The 17,698-nt window shown below is 36.3% G+C and overlaps 1 protein-coding gene across 1 annotated transcript; it reads right to left on the reverse strand.

The window, feature by feature from the left end:
- Positions 1-966: 966 nt before the first annotated feature.
- LOC142643783 (kinesin-like protein KIN-12D) lies at positions 967-17,289 on the reverse strand. Its single transcript, XM_075818498.1, has 38 exons — positions 17,154-17,289; positions 16,381-17,053; positions 15,834-15,989; positions 15,653-15,736; positions 14,880-14,999; positions 14,672-14,785; positions 14,486-14,578; positions 14,139-14,299; positions 13,973-14,047; positions 13,790-13,877; positions 13,652-13,710; positions 13,478-13,541; positions 13,323-13,388; positions 13,058-13,240; positions 12,415-12,519; positions 12,077-12,312; positions 11,854-11,923; positions 11,419-11,484; positions 11,087-11,131; positions 10,920-10,999; positions 10,702-10,783; positions 8,735-10,441; positions 8,164-8,616; positions 4,577-7,339; positions 4,387-4,494; positions 4,177-4,298; positions 4,014-4,101; positions 3,802-3,876; positions 3,382-3,624; positions 3,159-3,257; positions 2,878-2,952; positions 2,694-2,752; positions 2,485-2,596; positions 2,233-2,343; positions 1,897-2,067; positions 1,745-1,810; positions 1,521-1,640; positions 967-1,309 (listed from the first exon to the last, which is right to left on the reverse strand). Exons 2-38 carry the CDS (start codon positions 17,050-17,052, stop codon positions 1,172-1,174), a joined length of 9,129 nt encoding a protein of 3,042 aa, XP_075674613.1. The 5' UTR covers position 17,053; positions 17,154-17,289; the 3' UTR covers positions 967-1,171.
- Between the last annotated feature and the right edge of the window lie 409 nt (positions 17,290-17,698).

The following is a 17,698-nucleotide window of genomic DNA, read 5'->3' on the forward strand; positions in this document are numbered from 1 at the left end:
GACAGGACAGTCACCGAACCCATCTCTGTTTCTGTGTGCGTGTGAGATTGCAAATTTGGATCATAAAAGGAAGCAAAAGCTGTTTGTTTATTTACTAGTAAGAATGTCAAATAAGATAGTATGCTACTAGTTTATCAAAAAAGAAGGTAGTACCTACTAGTACTCTAATTCATTGTCATATCATATAGTAAGCGTATCTCTCAATAAAAATCATATAGTAAGCGTGGTTTGTGGTTTATCAAAATTTGAGAAGAATTAGTTTTTAGTTTAAAAAAATTTGGATGCAAAATCACATCTTTATCTTACTTATTAAAAAATTTATTAAGAAAAAATTTTGAGTTCAAATCGGGTTTGGATATCATAAAATCCGGATAATAATTAGATATTAAGATTTGGGTATCCACATGTAAATAGTTTAGGTTAGGTTTGGGTATTCCCAATTCAAACCCGGTCCATGGCCATCCTTAGTTAGGGTAGAGAATTTGAACCTTAGATGTTTTTGTTAAAAACATCAAAAAGTGTCAACCAATTGACCTACAAGTTTTAACTACTTTAGACCTTCACTTTCATTATCTCTGGACTCACTGCTCAACATGGGTGATCCATATTCCAAGGAGTATAACATTATAGACTATCTATACTATGATAATATGTTGAGTGATGACCCACAACTCAACTCTCTTTCCTGCAGAACTTCTCAATTTTTTCCATGGAGGCAATAGATATTTGCAAGTTAAAGACCAATCTAGAGTTTAGTTTGTTGAACTCCAGGTCGTAACTACATCATGCAAACATCAATTTGGTATGAATAGTTTATCAGTTTGGGTGTGGATGTTCAATTTGGACATCTTGTTTGGACTACTAGATTTATCTTCTTAATTTCCTGGTATAATAATTATGTTAACATGTAGGACTAAGAACTGCACAAGTACAAAAGAATTTTAAATCATTTGATTAGACAGTTCAACCAACCAAATTAATACTGATTTTCATTGAATTATGATCATATGGGAATATTTACACAAAAAACAAAAAGAATTGATATACAGCTCAACGAGGCCAATCAAATGAAGATTAATTATATACACGCAGAACTAAAAAATACAATTGTTAGCAAATTGCTAAGCACAGATCCCCCATCACCCCTATCCCCTATCACCCCATGTGTGCTTTATCGATCCAAGGCAGAAAGAAATGTAGCTTGGGATACCCTTCTTGGATTTTGACAAGCCTCATCTGTCCTTGAGTTTATTGGTGAAGATTGTGGAATAAGATCACTCAATCGAAGTCTTTCATTGGCAATTTTGATCTGTTTAAAGAAAAACATATGTGATGATTAGCCATTTTTACCAGTTCCCGTATCATGTCAACTTTTGTTTTTTTTGACTTTATTGGTAAGTTACACACATACAAAACAGAATGGGCTGCTTATACCACTCAGGTAGAGCACAAGATATATATGTTTTTTTTTAACAAGAAACCACTTGCACTAGGGAATGGGATGTTTATGCTCTGATTACCTTATACTTCAAATCTTGCAATTCTCTTTCCAGTGTAGTAACACTATTCTTGAGCTGCTCCAGGGCCTCTTCAGCATCAGAGGGACTTATATTGGATACTGGCTTTGTTATTCCAGCTGCCTGAGAGTTTAGATCAAATTAAAAGATAATTTTCCATATGTGTTGGCAAAAATATTTAGTTAAGGATTGCATTGAGAAGGAATTAGCAATTAATTTTCACATACCTTTAGGATACAAGTACATAAGCCCAATAATTGCTGTGCTAACTGCACCTTCTCCTCCTCAGTTTCCTGTAACAAATTTGGTTGGCTATTTAGCCTTCAACTCTAATTATTGATTGGGCATACCTACCTGTGTGCTATGTGTGTTTACCAACCTTCAGTTTCATACTCAAACGTTGCTCCTCATCATAATCAATATAGGGATTCCTTCCAATGGAAGCACGCAAACGAGCAAGCTCCTCCTTGACACGTGAAAGCACAACCTCCGTTCGCCTCAGCTTAGTGCTAAGATCTTCGTTCTGAATTTTTAGGATGTTGTTTTCTTCCTGTTGCGTTATTGAAATCCCATTATAACATTAATTTGGAGCGAAAGGGGAACATTTTGAACCACAAATATTTCCAAGATGTTCAATAAAAGACTTGGCACAGAAGGTTCTGAAAAGGAGAGTTGATAAAACTAAATCAAAGTAATTATATTGACAATATCTTACCTTGATTTTTGCATGGTGATGAATGCGCTGATGGATATTTTGCTGACCAGACAGCTTTCTTACTTCCTCTTCAAGTTCCATTACCTTCTGCTTATGATTTACATTCTCCATCTACACAAATGAAAGGAAGTAAGGCCAAAAAACCTGGTGAAAAATAAAGAAAAAGAAAAAGTAATACCACTTTGTACAAGGACCATCCCCCTCCCCCCAAAAGAAATAATAATAAAAAATAATAATTACAAACTTCTCAACCTTCAACATTTCGTTTTCTGTCTTAAATAACTGATCTCGCTGCCTAAGCTTTTCCAAGGCAATTTGTGCAGATACCATTTCAGCTTGCTTTCGATCAATTTCCTCAAGCCATCTGGAAGATAAGGCTCAACAAAGTTAGACAAGTAAAGATAACAAAAGAACAAATAAATAATTATACATTCAGTAGTTTTGAAGTAGCAGTTGCCCACCCTCTCCTCTCCTCAATAAATTCATTAAGCTTCTTCTGTAGGTTAACTACTTCCTCCTCCTGAATGAAGGATGCAATTTCAGAAAAAAGATAAAATAAAAAAATAAAAACAAACAAACAAACAAACACACAGAAAAACTAGTAGCAATTGAACCTAGTTTTGGTAGTTCTAAAGATGAGAATACCTTCTCTTGAGATTCCAAACTATGAAGTCGAGCCTTCTCTGTTATCTTATGCACTTGCTGATTATCCAACAGTGACTAGCAATACAAAATTGGAAATTTGAGATAAGCATAATTGTGAAAACTAAGAATAAAATCTATTTGGAAGTTGATCTCATCATCCACAAGAAGGAACTCCTGAAAAGGATGGTAATATATAAATTCTGATACCACATATATTCTGAGTGGCAGTATGTAACAAAAGACACAACAGAGTAAAGAAAACATAGGATTCACAAATTTACCGCATAATTGGTCATATCCAACTTTACTCCCAGTAGGTCTCTGATTACATCATGGGTCATGCTCTCAGCAGCAGCTAATCTAGCGTTCAATGCAAATATCTGCATTGCCCAGAACAAAAGGTGACTATCCGGAAAAGGAACATAAAATACATGGGCAAAAGACTAATACATATCTCCAAACTGTCAGAATTTGTAAAATCCACATTGGTAAGTCAAAGGCTACCTCTTTCTGTCGGCTTACTGCCAAATATTCAAGCTCCTCAATATGCAATTTTGCAGCACTAAGCTCCTCATCCCTCTCAGATTTTACTTGCTGTGCCAAGCCCAATCCAATGCATTTAAAAGGGGAACCAGAACCCCTAGACTTTGTGGCGTACTTCTCTGACTTGATTGATGAAGAATTCATGACTTGGGTGGAATGTCCTTCAGGTCTAACTTGTTCGGCCATGGCTTCCAATGTCTTGAACTGTTAAAATTTTCATATTTACATTATTGTGAACAAAAAAATATGAGATAAATTACTAGGGTCTTGTCCTATGGATGCACACCTCTTTATAGCAGAACAAATCTAGTTCTATACATGCCAACTAGCCCCTTTACAGCAAACAACAAAATCTAACCAATCTTAAAATTTCTGGCTTACCTTTTGCTTATATTCACTAGCCTGTGCCTCAGCATGCAAATTAAGTTCAGAGATATGTGCCTTGAGTTGAGCAATCTGTTAGATAATAACAAAAGTATAAACTTCTAATGCAAAAAAACACATTAAAAACAATTGCATTCAAAGTCTGTTTAGAAAATTTGGTTTGACCGAAGTTAGATAATTTTATGGAAGGTGCAAAAAAAAAAAATCACCTCTGCGTCCTTTTCTGCTATATCCCTTTCAAGAACTTGTGAATGCTTTAAGGCTTCTTGAAGGTTTTTGTCTTTCTCATCCAAATACCTATAGTTAATCAATAATTCAGCAACCACGCATAACCTAAACATTCTTATTTACAGATCCAAAATAATTTCTTACCTTTTCATGTCAGCATCAGCATTTTTAACATTCAGCATCTGATCTTTTACAGCATGAAGCTCTGTTTCTAGCTCTTCTCTTTGCAACTGTTGCCGTTCAGCTTCGTCTTTAAGCATGTCAACCTAGCATGTGGGAATCAGTGAGGCATGATAACAATACAAGTACAGGTGGAATGTGCATAATATGACTCAGTTCTCTTTCAAAGCTTACCTTGCTTTCCAATACATTTATAGTACATTCTAGCTCTTCAACAGATCTCTCTAATAGTTTAACCTCTGCCTCCTTCTCTTCAGCATATATCTTTCTTGATTCAGCTATCTGATGTTGATGTAATAAATTAAAATTAGAGATGAAAACAATCGAATATTTCACAAAGTTTGATAGTTAAACTAGCTTGTACCTGTTGAGCTTCCTTAGCAATTGCTTCATTTTCATCAGCCAGTGTCTGTGCCCTTTCAAGTTTTCCCTTCCAATTATGCACCTCAACCTGGAGAAGATCCCTCTCTCTACCAAGTTCATTCATATTGCTCAAAAGGGATTCAATTGAATCATTCATTTGGCCAAGTGCATTACTCATTTCTGACAGCTCTATCTCTAAATGCTCATTTATCTTTCTTTTCTCAGTTAATTCCTCTTCTAGAGAACTTTTTTCTACCAAGGATTCTTTAAAGCAAGCTCCCAGCTCAAGATTTTCACTGGTAAGCAACTTTAAAGATTCACGTTCTTTTGAGAGATCCAACTCAAGCACAGATATTATGTGTATTTTATCCTGCAACTGGGTTTCAAGCATTTGACTATTAGAAAGAGCCTGATCAAGCTCGCCTGTTTTTACCACAAGCTCATCTTCTAATGCCTCCAAAGAAACCATTATTTCCTCAATTTCATCTTTTTGATCTTTCGTATTAGATGCGGATTCTTGCAACATGCTCAGATCAAATAACAGTCCTTTTAAAATGTCTTCCTTTCTTAATAACTCAGCATGAAGAGTTGAATTTTCTTCTACAAGTGCCTTAGCATGGCACTCCAAGCAGTCAAACTCTTCCATGAACTTCGATATCCTCTCTGTGTTTTCAGATATCTCTTGGAACAATTTATCTGAAATAAACGAGCCTTTTTCATTCAGTATGGTCAGTAATCTGCTAGCTATCATATCAACAGTTCCCACTCTATCAACACATTTCATAATGTTTAAGCTTGAAATGGAGAGGAATTCATGCTTAATTTTCTTGTGAGAGCAAAGTTCATTTCTTAAGAAAGCATTCTCTTCCTTCAGTGAATGTACATTGTTAATATAGTTTTCTAAATCCTTGCTTTTCGAACATAACTCCTCAACAATGACAGATTGAGAATGTTGAAGATCTTTCAGTTCAGCATTTTTCATTTCCAGATTAGTCTGTAGACTGACAATGTCACTCTCTAATGAGAATATTTCATTTTGCAACCTGTGTTTGTCCTTATCAAAGACATCTATGCGGCTCAAAGATGATTCAAAATCAGAACTTCTCTTCTCTAAGTCTTGAAGAACCAAGGTGTTTTCAGCCTTCAACTTCATTATCTCATTTTTCAATGATTCATTTTCATCCACAAAGTCACTCATTTTGATTAGCTCTGCATTTTTCATGTCCAACTCAATTTGAAGCTTGTGTGACAAGTTTTCCAGCACACAAATATTCTTCTGCAACTCTTGGTTTTCTTGACCAAGGGCAGAAATTTGACTGGAGGAAAATTCTAATGCAGTTTCCTTTGTTTTGAGATCTTTTTTTAGTTTTCCATATTCAGTTTCTAGTGATTGAACTTCATTCAACAGCCTCACCTTTGTCTCATGGACTTCAACAAGTTCACCTTTCAATGCATCATTTGAACAATTAACATCCTTCAGCAACTGAATATCTTCTTTGAGAGTCTTGTTCATTTCCTCCATCTGAGAAATTCTTGAACTGCTGAGGTTCAGCTCTAACAACAGGTCCTTCCTCTCCATTTTTGTTTCTTGAATTTCTTTTTGTAGAAGTAAGACCTCAAATTCCTGGTCCAGTAAAAAATTTTCTTTCAATTCTGAGTCAACCTTGAAAAGAATTAATTCTTTCTTCAAATTCTCAAGGACTGAACAACATTTGATTTGCTCTCTTTCTGCTTCAGCTTTCTGGAGAGCCATCTCTTCTAATGCTGAAGCCAAGATAAGTGACTCAAGGTCTTTGGAGCACCAGTCTACCACAAAAAGATCAGCTTGAGATTCCAGGACCTCCTCTTTATATTTGAGCGTTTTCTCCTGATCCAGAAGGTATGACAAGACATCTGTTTTACTCAGGTCCAACTCCTTTATTAAAATTGCAAGCTGAGATCCCATATAATTAGACCTTTGCAACATCAACTCCTCTTGGAGCTGCAGGTCTGATATTTTTTTCTCAAAAGTGTTTAGCTTGACACTGAGCTCCCCAGTTTCCTCTTCCTTCTGTGAGATTCTATCAAAACTATTCTTGATGTCAGCCAGTAGTTTCCCCTTGAGGATTCTACACATCTCAAGTTCTTTTCTTGACTTAATATTGTGTTCTCTCAAATCAGCTATAACAGAGTTTGATACACACACACCGTTCTGAAGCAAACCATTCTCTGCATTCAGCCCAGTGACTGTTTCCAACAAAATTCCCATGTGACAGAGGTGAAGCACTGACACAGCACAGTCCTTCACAATTATTTGGGACCAGACATCCTCAAGCCATGAGCGCACCAACTTTGTAGAGTTTAAAAGCAGAGACTTCATGCAGTGGAAGTCACAGCCTAAAGACATGAAGTTTTGGTAACATGTAGTGTGAACCTCTTTGATGATACCCTCAAATTCCATTACCAGATCCCTTGTTTCTGTCAAATGGGTGCCAAGCTGCTTTTCAAGGCTTTCAAACTGCTGGTGCTTCACATCATTGATGGCCTGCAAGCTCTGGACTTCATCCATTAATAGACTCTTGTCATTGACTAATTCAACTTCCCTTTCCTTCATTCTTTCTACATCCAACTTCATTTCTTCATTTGCTATCACCAGTTTATTGATAATAATATCTGCATCTTTCATAGTCTCTTGGGCCTCTTCAAATTTGGCAATGATACAAGAAGCCTCTGCGGCTTTTTGAGCTGCAACTATCATTGCATCACCAACTTCAAGCTCAAGCAACTGTAACAAGATATTAGAATAAAGTTGATTAATGTGTTGAATGCTGATAAATACAGAGATTAATGGACATTAAATATGTCATCCCCAATGGCATGAAATTTGGAAAAGAGAGGGGAATTAATGGACAATTTGTTTACTATGTTCAAAAGCATGAAGTTTGAGAGAGATAGAGAGACAGGGAGCAGATTTATGAAATCATGTGAATCCAGATTATATACGGTTTATTATCCATATCAAAAAAGGTTTATTTTTATCTAGAGAACCACCCCCTCCCCAACAAAAAAATAAAAAGAAAGATCAAAAGAACAAGAAGTTGATAGAGGTGTGTAAAAAGTTACATTTGTTTCAATGTATCCAAACCCATGAATGAAAACAGAACCAAGAACACTTATACAAAAGATGATGCAGGGAGCACAACCAGAATTATTTCATAATTTTTCTTATTTCAAATCCAAGATTTTCACTTTGAATTCAAATTTTATTTTTGAATTTTGAATTTAGGCTTTAATGTTGTTAAAGATTTATGGAATGTAATTGGGGCTTGATGTACTACTTGAAACTATTAAGAAGAGGCTCTACAATTAGCTTTGAAGCAATGCAATTTGAAAGAAAAAAAATTATGAATTGAGCTGTTTATATAAGTTTGGTGGAGATTCCAAGAACCCTTAGGTAGTGAAGCTGGGGATTTCAGGTACATTCTAGGTGGTGAAAACTAGGATTTGTCCTGATCTTTTTTTCTTTTCTTTTATTTCTCTTATTTTTGCAAAAACATCCTGTGTCAAGAGAATTTGAGACAATAGATGTAGAAAGACATAACAGAATACCTCTTTAGTCTGACACCATTGAGAGCCAGCTTCTTCCACAGTTTTTTCAAATGCATTTAGCCTATGACTGAAAGCTTCCATCTTGAGTCTAGATTGCTTTTCATAGTTACTCATAGCTGCTTCCAGTGTCAGTACCTGAGTCGTAAGACTTTTCATGCTTTCCTGACTTTGTTTCTCAGACATCGACATCTGTTTTTTCTCGTCATGGAGTTTTACCATCTCAGCTTGCACCTCCTTCAAGCTCAAAAGGGCAGATTCGATTTCCTTTTTCAGAAGTATAATGGTAACATCTCTATTAGACACGTCCTTGAAAGTTCTGGACTTCATACTTTTCCCATCATATGAATAGCAGCACTCACTCTTCCCCACTTCAGAATATTCAGATGTCACAATTCTTTTGTCTTCAACAGGATTTAAGTCTAAGTCACTTACTTGACTTGTTTCAGTATCTGTCTGCAACAATTTCTAGATTAGCAATTATTAAACCAACACCGTTCAAAGACCACAACTACAGCATAGATGTTAATTAACCTCAAGGCTAAGGCTGTCTACCAGAAGGCAAGAAGCTTACCCGTCCTTCACCATTGCCATCAAAAGATGTAGAAGCTTCTTGTGAATCATTCCTTGCAGGACTTCCACAATTCTCCACATACGTGCTCATGCATGACTGGAGTGTCAATACACCTGATTTTAGCTCAGCCAGCTTCTCCCTTGTCATCAAAATGTCATTCTCTTGGATAGCTTTGATCTTTTGTTCCATATCACAAGAACGCTCCTGCTCCTCGGAAAGTTTTTCTAGTAGTTTAGCACAGTTTCCCTCTGACACTGCTAGTTCCTCTCTCAGAGATTCAATATGTTTTTCTGCTTCTTCAATCATAGCAACTTGATCATTGACAAGGGCATCCTTCCTCAAGTTCATCTCTGCTGATTCACTAAGCTGGATATCCTTGTGGTTTAGTGCATCAAGGTAACTAAGATTCATTTCTGATAATCTATTCACAATAACAAAAGCAACTGTAGCACAAACTGACGCTTTTCCAATACGATCTTCTGCCAGTTTCAATTTGTCCTCCAGCTTTGCTATCATAGATGTCTTCGTGGTCAACTCGGATGTCAACCAAAGAATTTCTTTCTCCTTTTCACTCCACTCCTGCTGGTGTGCTTCAGTAATAGCCAGGGCCGCTCCTCTTAGAGACTTCAGCATGCACTCCACATCACTTTTTTTATTGTGTGCATCCTCTAAACATCTTCTCAGTTCTTCAATCAATAATTCCTTTTCAGAGATCGTTCTGATCATCATGCCAACTTGTTCAGATATCCATATCCTTCTCTGTGGAAAGGAGCTCGATATTTGTTCAAGCTGATCAGAGGCATTGATGAGTGCCTCATGCCCATCAGCAAGAACTTCTTCAAACTCACAGGTCAATAGTTCCCATTCTTCAGACATTGTTTTTAGTTCCCCTTCTTTCTCTGCAAGCTCTTGATTTAAGCTTTTGTTATCTTCAGTTATGAGATACAGTTTTTCCTTAAACTCTTTCAATTCAGTCTCCAAAATTGTTGTAGTCTTTTTCATCTCTATTTCTTTCAAATGACTATCTTGGACTTGCTGCTGAAGTATCGCAAGTTCTTCCTGCATACAGACAATCACTTCAGCAGTTTCAGCTTCAGCCTGCCTGCGAACTTCATCCATTTCTTCTTCATTGGACACCTGATAGTCACGGTCACTTTGGTACCAATTATTCAGTCTCTTGGCCTTTTCAAGAGAATTTTGCATCCTCTTCAATTTTGCCTGTAAGGGGGAGTCATCACTCTCAATATGGGTAGAAGTTGAGTGATTGTGTAACTCTTTAATAGCAAGCTGCTCCTTCAAAGCTATAATTTCAAGCTCTAGTTTACTCAAAAGCTGCAGATAATGACTGTTTGTATTCCTCAGGTCCTCCATCTCATTAATCGAAAGAATTTGCTGTGACTCAAGAGCTTCAGTGACGGACTTTGCCTCTTTCAATTCACATTTTGCCTCTTCACATTGTTGACTTATCAGTAAAAGTTTTTCGTTTGCTAGCTGAAGATCTCTACTCAAACACATTGCCCTTTCATCCATCTCACGACAAGATGACCTCTCTTCTTTGATAATCATCTTTAATATATCCAGTTCCAGCTGCAAATTCACCATTTCTTCTGCGTGTTTTATGATTAGAGATTCATTCTCCTCTTCCGGGTTCTCATTTTGGACTGCCTTGAACGCCTGGTGTTCAACAGCTGGACTTTTTACTGAATCCTACAAGAAATTTTGTAACCACTGATAAGTCAGAAAATGGCATACACTTTTGTGAGTTAACACACAACTAAGTGAAGAAACATCCATTAAAACATAAGCCAAGGACAATTTGCTGGTAATCATATAAAATCAAATGAATTAGGCTCATGGAGTTCATTTTGTCAAAGCCATTTTGTAATCTCCATCAGCTTGGCTTTCTTTTTTCTTAGTCCATAAAGTTAAGCAAGCCAAGTTGAAAATACACTTAAAAGCAAAAGTACCTTTGTGGTATTGACAATTGCATCTCGTTCATTGGGTTCAGATCTGATATTCTCTAACATAGATCGTAAATCATCTAATTCTCTGCAGAACATAGGAGAAACAATTTGCAGAAAAAATTAGGGAAGTCACTGCAAGATTAGCAGCTCCAATCTGCAAAGAAGAAGTTCAACAAAATTGAAAGTGGGAGAAAATGAACTTATAGGAGCATCAAACTTACCTACTGAGTTTTACATTCTCTTCTAAGCAAGAGTTTAATTGGCACCTGCATTCCTCTAACTCATCAAGAGTATTTTTCAACTGAAACCAATGAGAAATGTGAAATATATTAGCCAGTACTAAAGAGGAAACATGTTAGGATGTACATATAGAGACAGAAAGTGCAACCTCCAAGTGGGGAGAATTATTTTCTTTGCTGCTGCATATATCTTCCTGTATCAATGAAAAAAGACTATAAGATCTATAAATAAAAGGACAAACAAATCCAAGGACAAAAAATTAAATTAAAAATTTCTAGTTCTACGATTGTTATAGAACAAGAATGAGGTAAAGGAAAATGCTTTACATCAATTTCTTTCCTTTGACCGATATTTCTGAAAATGAAATGATGTTTGTACCGAGAGTTCAAATCCCTCTCTTTCCACTATTGTCAATTACATATTAACTGCTTAAGGAATGGAACACATGAAAAATTAAATAAGGTAACCATATTGACCAACCTTAGGTTGCATATTAGACTTTGGATCGATACACTGCTTAGCGTTCCCATCAAAAAATTGAAGCAACTGCAAAAACAAAGGTCTTTTAGTTCATATAGGCTTCCAAATGACATTCCAAAACAAAACAATATGTACTACTTGTATCTCATAAAGATGTCTGGGTTGACTCAAAACACATTTTAGGACAATCATATTTAAATGATGTTAGTCATTTCTCATCTCATACCAATACTTCCCAATATTGCTCAGCTATTGAAACTGTGAAGATATCAAAAATTTGAATTCTTTGTAACTGATTGTTATAAAGAGCATCATAGTAAAGTGAATGGCTTTTATTATTTGACTTTTGACCAAGGAATATAAGTTGGAGACAGCCAAATAGGGAAATGTGGACTATAGATATGAGACAGAGGGAGTATTAGATTCTACACACACCTGATCCCGCAGCATGGACACTTCAGCCAGGAGTATCTCTCTCTCCCCTTCTTCATAGAACTCTTGAAATCTATAAATGCCACAATAAAGAAACTAATAACATTAATAATGATACAGAGTATTTTGCACTGTTTATTGTTGAAGAAATAACACTAATAATGATGACAAAAAGGATAATATGAATTATAATGATAACAATAGTCATAATTGTACTTATTAACACCTTCTAAGTTGGTCTAAAAGCCTAATATTCTCCAAAGCAAACCGAGTTACTTCGGGATTTCTATCAACTTTAGCTTGAAGCAGCTGAACCTCCTCAGAGAGTGCTTTATTCTCTTCCAGTAAATAAGCATCTGCAGGAATAGAACCTCCAAGAAGTGACTCCATTCTTTGAATTTTGTCTTCCCGAAACTTGAGCATCATTTTACTACACCTAGTGTCTTCCTCTCTTTGACGAACCTAAGAAGCAATAATTGATAGCTCATTAGACCACATTTGGAAGGGAAACCTTATATATTAAAATTTATAAAAATAAATAAATAAAGCCTCTAAAAAAAATACCAAGCGGTTCAACTGTTCAACTTCAGCCTCAAGTTGCTTGATAGAAGTTTCTGCCATCTCTTCCCTTCTCAAGGCACCAGCAAGTGTTGTTTCCAAAGTTTTCAACTGATTCAGTATTATTCATTGGCATGTTACGATTGGTAATATATGGAAAACCAACCTCATGGAATGTTTGAGAGTGGAATAACGTGCTTGAAATAGAAAATTAAAAGCAAAAGAGAATAAGCGAATTAAGGAGCCAAAACTTACTTTAAATGCATTTCAAATCAAACAGCCACAACTTACTTTAAATCTCTAATTATAGTAATCATAATATTAACAGCAACAACAACAATAACAAGAAAAATAATTATTTTTATTAGTAAAACCCATCAATAATATTTTTTGTTTAACTAGATAGTTGGGGGAGGGGGAATTTGAACCTTGAATGTCTCCAATGGAAAAACTAGGAGGGGCCAACCAGTTGAGCTACTTGGCAATAACAAGAAAAATAATAATAATAGTGATGACGATGACGATGATGTTGAATTAAATTATGAAAAAATTGTAATTATTGGAATATTAGTCGAATCATTCTAAAGTTTCTTTATTCAAATATCAGATTGTTTCACCGAAATATTATAAGCCTAACAAAGCAAAGTACCTGTTTGGTAGACATTCTAACAATGCCTTTTGATTCATACCCAAGTGAATCAACAACATGTTGTTGATCCATGTCACAAATGTCTTCCGTACAATCCATTTCTTGTTCCTGAGTTGCATCTTTTGTCACATCAAATGACAAAGATCTGGAGACATTATGACGTTTAAGTAAAGAGAGCTCCTCCTGTTACAAAATTACCCAATGATTTTGAATTCAAACCTTTCTACAAATTAGAACTTGCAATGACACAAAAGATTCATATCACCTTCAACAGTCGTATCTGGTGTTGCAGTGCAATAACATCTCCTGAAGAATCTTCATTAACCACAGCCTACACCAGGAAGGTAAAAAAATATTAAGACAAAAATAAGATGTCGAGAATATTCCACCATACAGCATGGGTAACAGATAGACTTTTACATTGTTCTGAATAAGTTTTGCTCGCTGAGCAAACTTAAGAGTATTCAGTGTTTCAGCTGCACAGCTGCAAGAATAAAGGATAAAAAAAAATAAGAAAAAAAGGCCCATTGCACATTTATGACCAATTGTATGAGTTGAAATGAAAGAAAATCAATTAAAAGCAAGTAAACTAACCATATAGAAGGGCTGACATTTGCAATGATCATTGTCTTTGAGTTTCCACCAAGTGAATCCTGCATTTTGGTTTGTGTCAAGTCTAACATCATAACCAAGAAACATAAGACTGAGGAAGGCAGAGGGGAAAAAAAGAACCTGAAGAAGAAAAGTTAGCCTTGAATCTCTATATGGAATATGTCTCAGCTTCCCATGTGCCACATCCACTAGAACCATTATTACATGACTGCAAAATGCAAATGTAAATCCATAATATTCTAACAAAGGGCTAATCTGAACAACACCATTGGCATTAGAGCATTAAGGTAACTTAAGTATTACCCCAAAGTAGACAATGACTTATTAATGTTAGCAGCTTCCTTTAAACGCTCACCCTCAGCACCAGAAGTTTTCTGCCTATTAAGGATAATCAAGTTAGCAGGGGTGACCCTCATCAAGTATGTGCTGAAGTATATATAGTTGAACAAGCTCAAGTATGATGAATTACCTCTCTGAACCAGCAAGATCAACTAGGTTTAATCTTGCAAACCGTAGGTTAGTTGTGGAATCTTTTTCCCATCTACTCTCAATTACACATGTAAATACACTGTGAGAACGACTACTCTCTCTATTCATATTTGTAGCTGCAACTCTCCTATTTGAAGAACCCTATGCACAAGAACCACAAATACATGTTTGAGAACCAAGATACCAAAGCAAGAATATGCATACACACTCCTATACGTGTGCACACCTGCATATACATATGTGCACAAATGCATGTGTGCATGCACACACACGTACTGAGAAATTTCGTTGCCTCAAACTGAACCTTTTAGTTCATAGATTAGTAACCTGCGTTAGAAGCCTTAGAATATCGCTCACAGTCTGAACTTCAAATTCAGAGAGATTTTCCACATAGACACCCTTCTTCACATCCTCCCGCAGCTATTAAAATATCACAAACAAAAAAAGAAATACTAAGAACAGCATGAAGAAAAGAACACTAGGGTAGCATCATGCACTAAGAACAAAACTTACCAGCAAATTGGTAGACGAGGGATCAAGGAGATCCGTTATTTGTTCATTGTATATCTCCAAGAAAGAACATTTGCAATTGTATTTTAGTTTTTCATCCCTTCTAATTTCCTCTTCCTACAATAAGAAATAAGAATGAGAAAAGTATATTGACCACAACATAAATTCTTAAGCAAGATGAAGCAAAAAAAAAAAAAATTGCTAAAATTACAGCTTCAATCCTTGCAAAGAGGAATTCAAAAATGCGTGGTGTCATTCCACGATGTGGACTGGGCTTGAGTTCTAAATCTTCAATCTCTCCAAGCATTGTATGTGTCTTCCCACTTCCTGTCTGCATTGCCAAACTCATTCATTTATAATAGGTTTAAAATCTTAAAAAAATAAATACTTGTATTATTGATTTCTAACTAAAAAAAAATGTTTGTGTCTCAGTGACTTAACTTGTTATAGCTGAATAAAAATGATCATTGAGTTCTAAGAAATTAGAGAATACTAGAGTAGAGCATACAAGTATATAACATTCCACCCTACAGTCCCCATGTCCCTTTTTTTGTTTTTTTGATAAGTAAGAATAAATTTATTGAGAAGAGACTACTTCATGTACAAAGGACACAAAGTAGCCAAAAAATTTACAACGAAGAGAGTTATGTACAAAATGGCAAAGACTCTATAAATGAAGCAATAGAATGGCTAGACATATGACCCCAAACACAAGACCACCCATAAAAGGAGCTAATAAAGGTTTCTAACAACTGAGACCTTGTACTCTCCTCATCTTCAAAAGTGTGCCAATTACATTCCCCCCATATAGGGTAGGCAATATGTGCGCTTTAATTGAAACACTCTGGAAGTGATAGAATCCAAACCTAGTGTCAAGACCTACAGACCAAGAACAGTATCTATATTGATTTACCAACAGTATATACAACTTAACTGCTATATGATGTAGTGAATATCTCAATACCCTGTGTTTTAGGTAAATACCTGACCATAGGCAAACATACAGCTATTGTAGCCCGAAAGGCAATTCTCTACCATTGGCAGACCAACCATCCTAAAAAGTGTTTCCTGCAAAACCAACAATAGACAAAAATAAACAAACCATGTAAAGAGATTTTAATTTAAAAAAACCATTCCATTAATCTTCCGTCATCTCTAATCAAACCTGGTCCACTGTTTCACATGCTACATGGTCAAATGTAAATCGAGTTTCTGGTTGCCCAATCCAAGTAATGCTTTGAGCACTTTCTTGCTTCAAACACCTATTGTAACCCTGTGTACTCAGTTCCATGCTATTGAGAGGACGGACACGTATGAGAACCTAGACAAATTCAAGACCCATCAGCATAAAATTTCAAACTATCACTTAAATTTTTCCAAATTCTACATACCCAATTCAGAGTTCCCCTCAACTATCACAAAAAAAATATTAATATTCTCAATACATCATTAAATCAAATTCAACAATCACTATTTCAGCACATATTAAACCTCATTCAAAATACCATATGTCATGAAATGTACTCCAATTTCAAACTCTCACTTAAATTTTGCAAATTCTACAAACCCAATTCAGATCTCCCCTATATTATCATAAAAAAAATTATCAACATTTTCAATAGATCATTAAATCAACAATCACCATTTCAGCACATATTAAACCTCATTCAAAACACTATATGTAATGCAATGGTACTCCAAATGAACCTTACCTGTACATTGTGTTCCAACCAAAACGACGGGTCTTCTTTAAGATCAAAGTAAGGCACTTCCACACTATTAACAACAGTAGCTGGACCACAAGAAATGGGCAATCCTTTATACAATGCAGCAAAGTTCCCGGCACGAGCACCACCACCACCAACACTTCCATCAACACCCCTACTCCGAAACCCCGAACTCGGAGGCTTACTAACACTCTTAGTCGGCGTGCTCTGAGTCGAATTGCTCTCTGAATAACTCGAATTAGCCCTTCCCACCGTCCGGCTCGCCCGAGGTGTCATACTCACCAAACCCCCATTCCCAACTCCACCTCTCACTTGAACCAAACTACTCCCTCCCTCATCACCATTGACCGAACCGGCTTCGTGCTTCTGAGCCCACCCGAACCGTTGCTTCACCGAAACCCCAACGCCATGCTTGTCCGGAGTACGAAGCGGCAACGAATGGTCAGAGCTTCTGCCCTTGTTCGCCTTCGTCGGAGTCCTCTCAACCTTACTCTCTTGCTTAGGGTTTTGAACCGGTTCTTGGATTGCGTTGAGCGGAGGCCTCGACGAGTCGGTGCCGGTTTGAATCGGCGCCGAATCCTTAGGGTTTACAGGCACATTCTCGATCTCCTCACTCTTGCCGGAATTCCGGCGCAAGAATTTGAAATCCTTCAACATTCTATAAGAAGTAGTAGGAATTGGAAAAGTGTAAAAAAAAAATTCGTGGATCTGTGATTTGGAAATTTATTGAAAGAGTGGGTGAGTGAGTGAGTGAGTACCTGAAAGAGGAAATGGAAAACAGAATCCCGAGATTTCGAATTCCTGAAATTTCTTTTTTTGGAAATTTATTGAAAGAGTGAGTGAGCGAGTGAGTACCTGAAGTTTTTGTTTTTCACTGTGTTTGGTGAAAATCTAACTAGTAGCTCTAGGTCTTCATGATTAGAGTCTTCTCTCTCTGTCTCTGTGTTTTTTTTGTGTTAAGTTTAAAAACGGTTCATTTTGAAATGAGAGAGAGGGGTTTTTGGATGGACGGCTGAGATGTGATCTGGATTTGAAATTGGAGACAAGTCGCGGTTTTTGGAATTTGAATTGCAGGGGCTTTTTGGTCAAAGTAGAAATTTGCGAGGGCATAATTATGGATCATTTTTGAAATTTCAACGGCTAGGTGCGGACGTGGTGTTGGGCTATGGGCCTATATTACTTTTATTACGCAGGTATTTTGTCGGAAGGGAAGGAGATCAAATGCATTCAAGACCAGAGTCCCTGTTCTGAAATCGCCTTGTAATTTTGTTCAAATAAGTTAAAATAAATAAATTAGATTAAA

Source organism: Castanea sativa, chromosome 7 (assembly GCF_040712315.1).
Source record: "Castanea sativa cultivar Marrone di Chiusa Pesio chromosome 7, ASM4071231v1".
In the NCBI taxonomy this organism is placed as follows: Eukaryota; Viridiplantae; Streptophyta; class Magnoliopsida; order Fagales; family Fagaceae; genus Castanea; species Castanea sativa.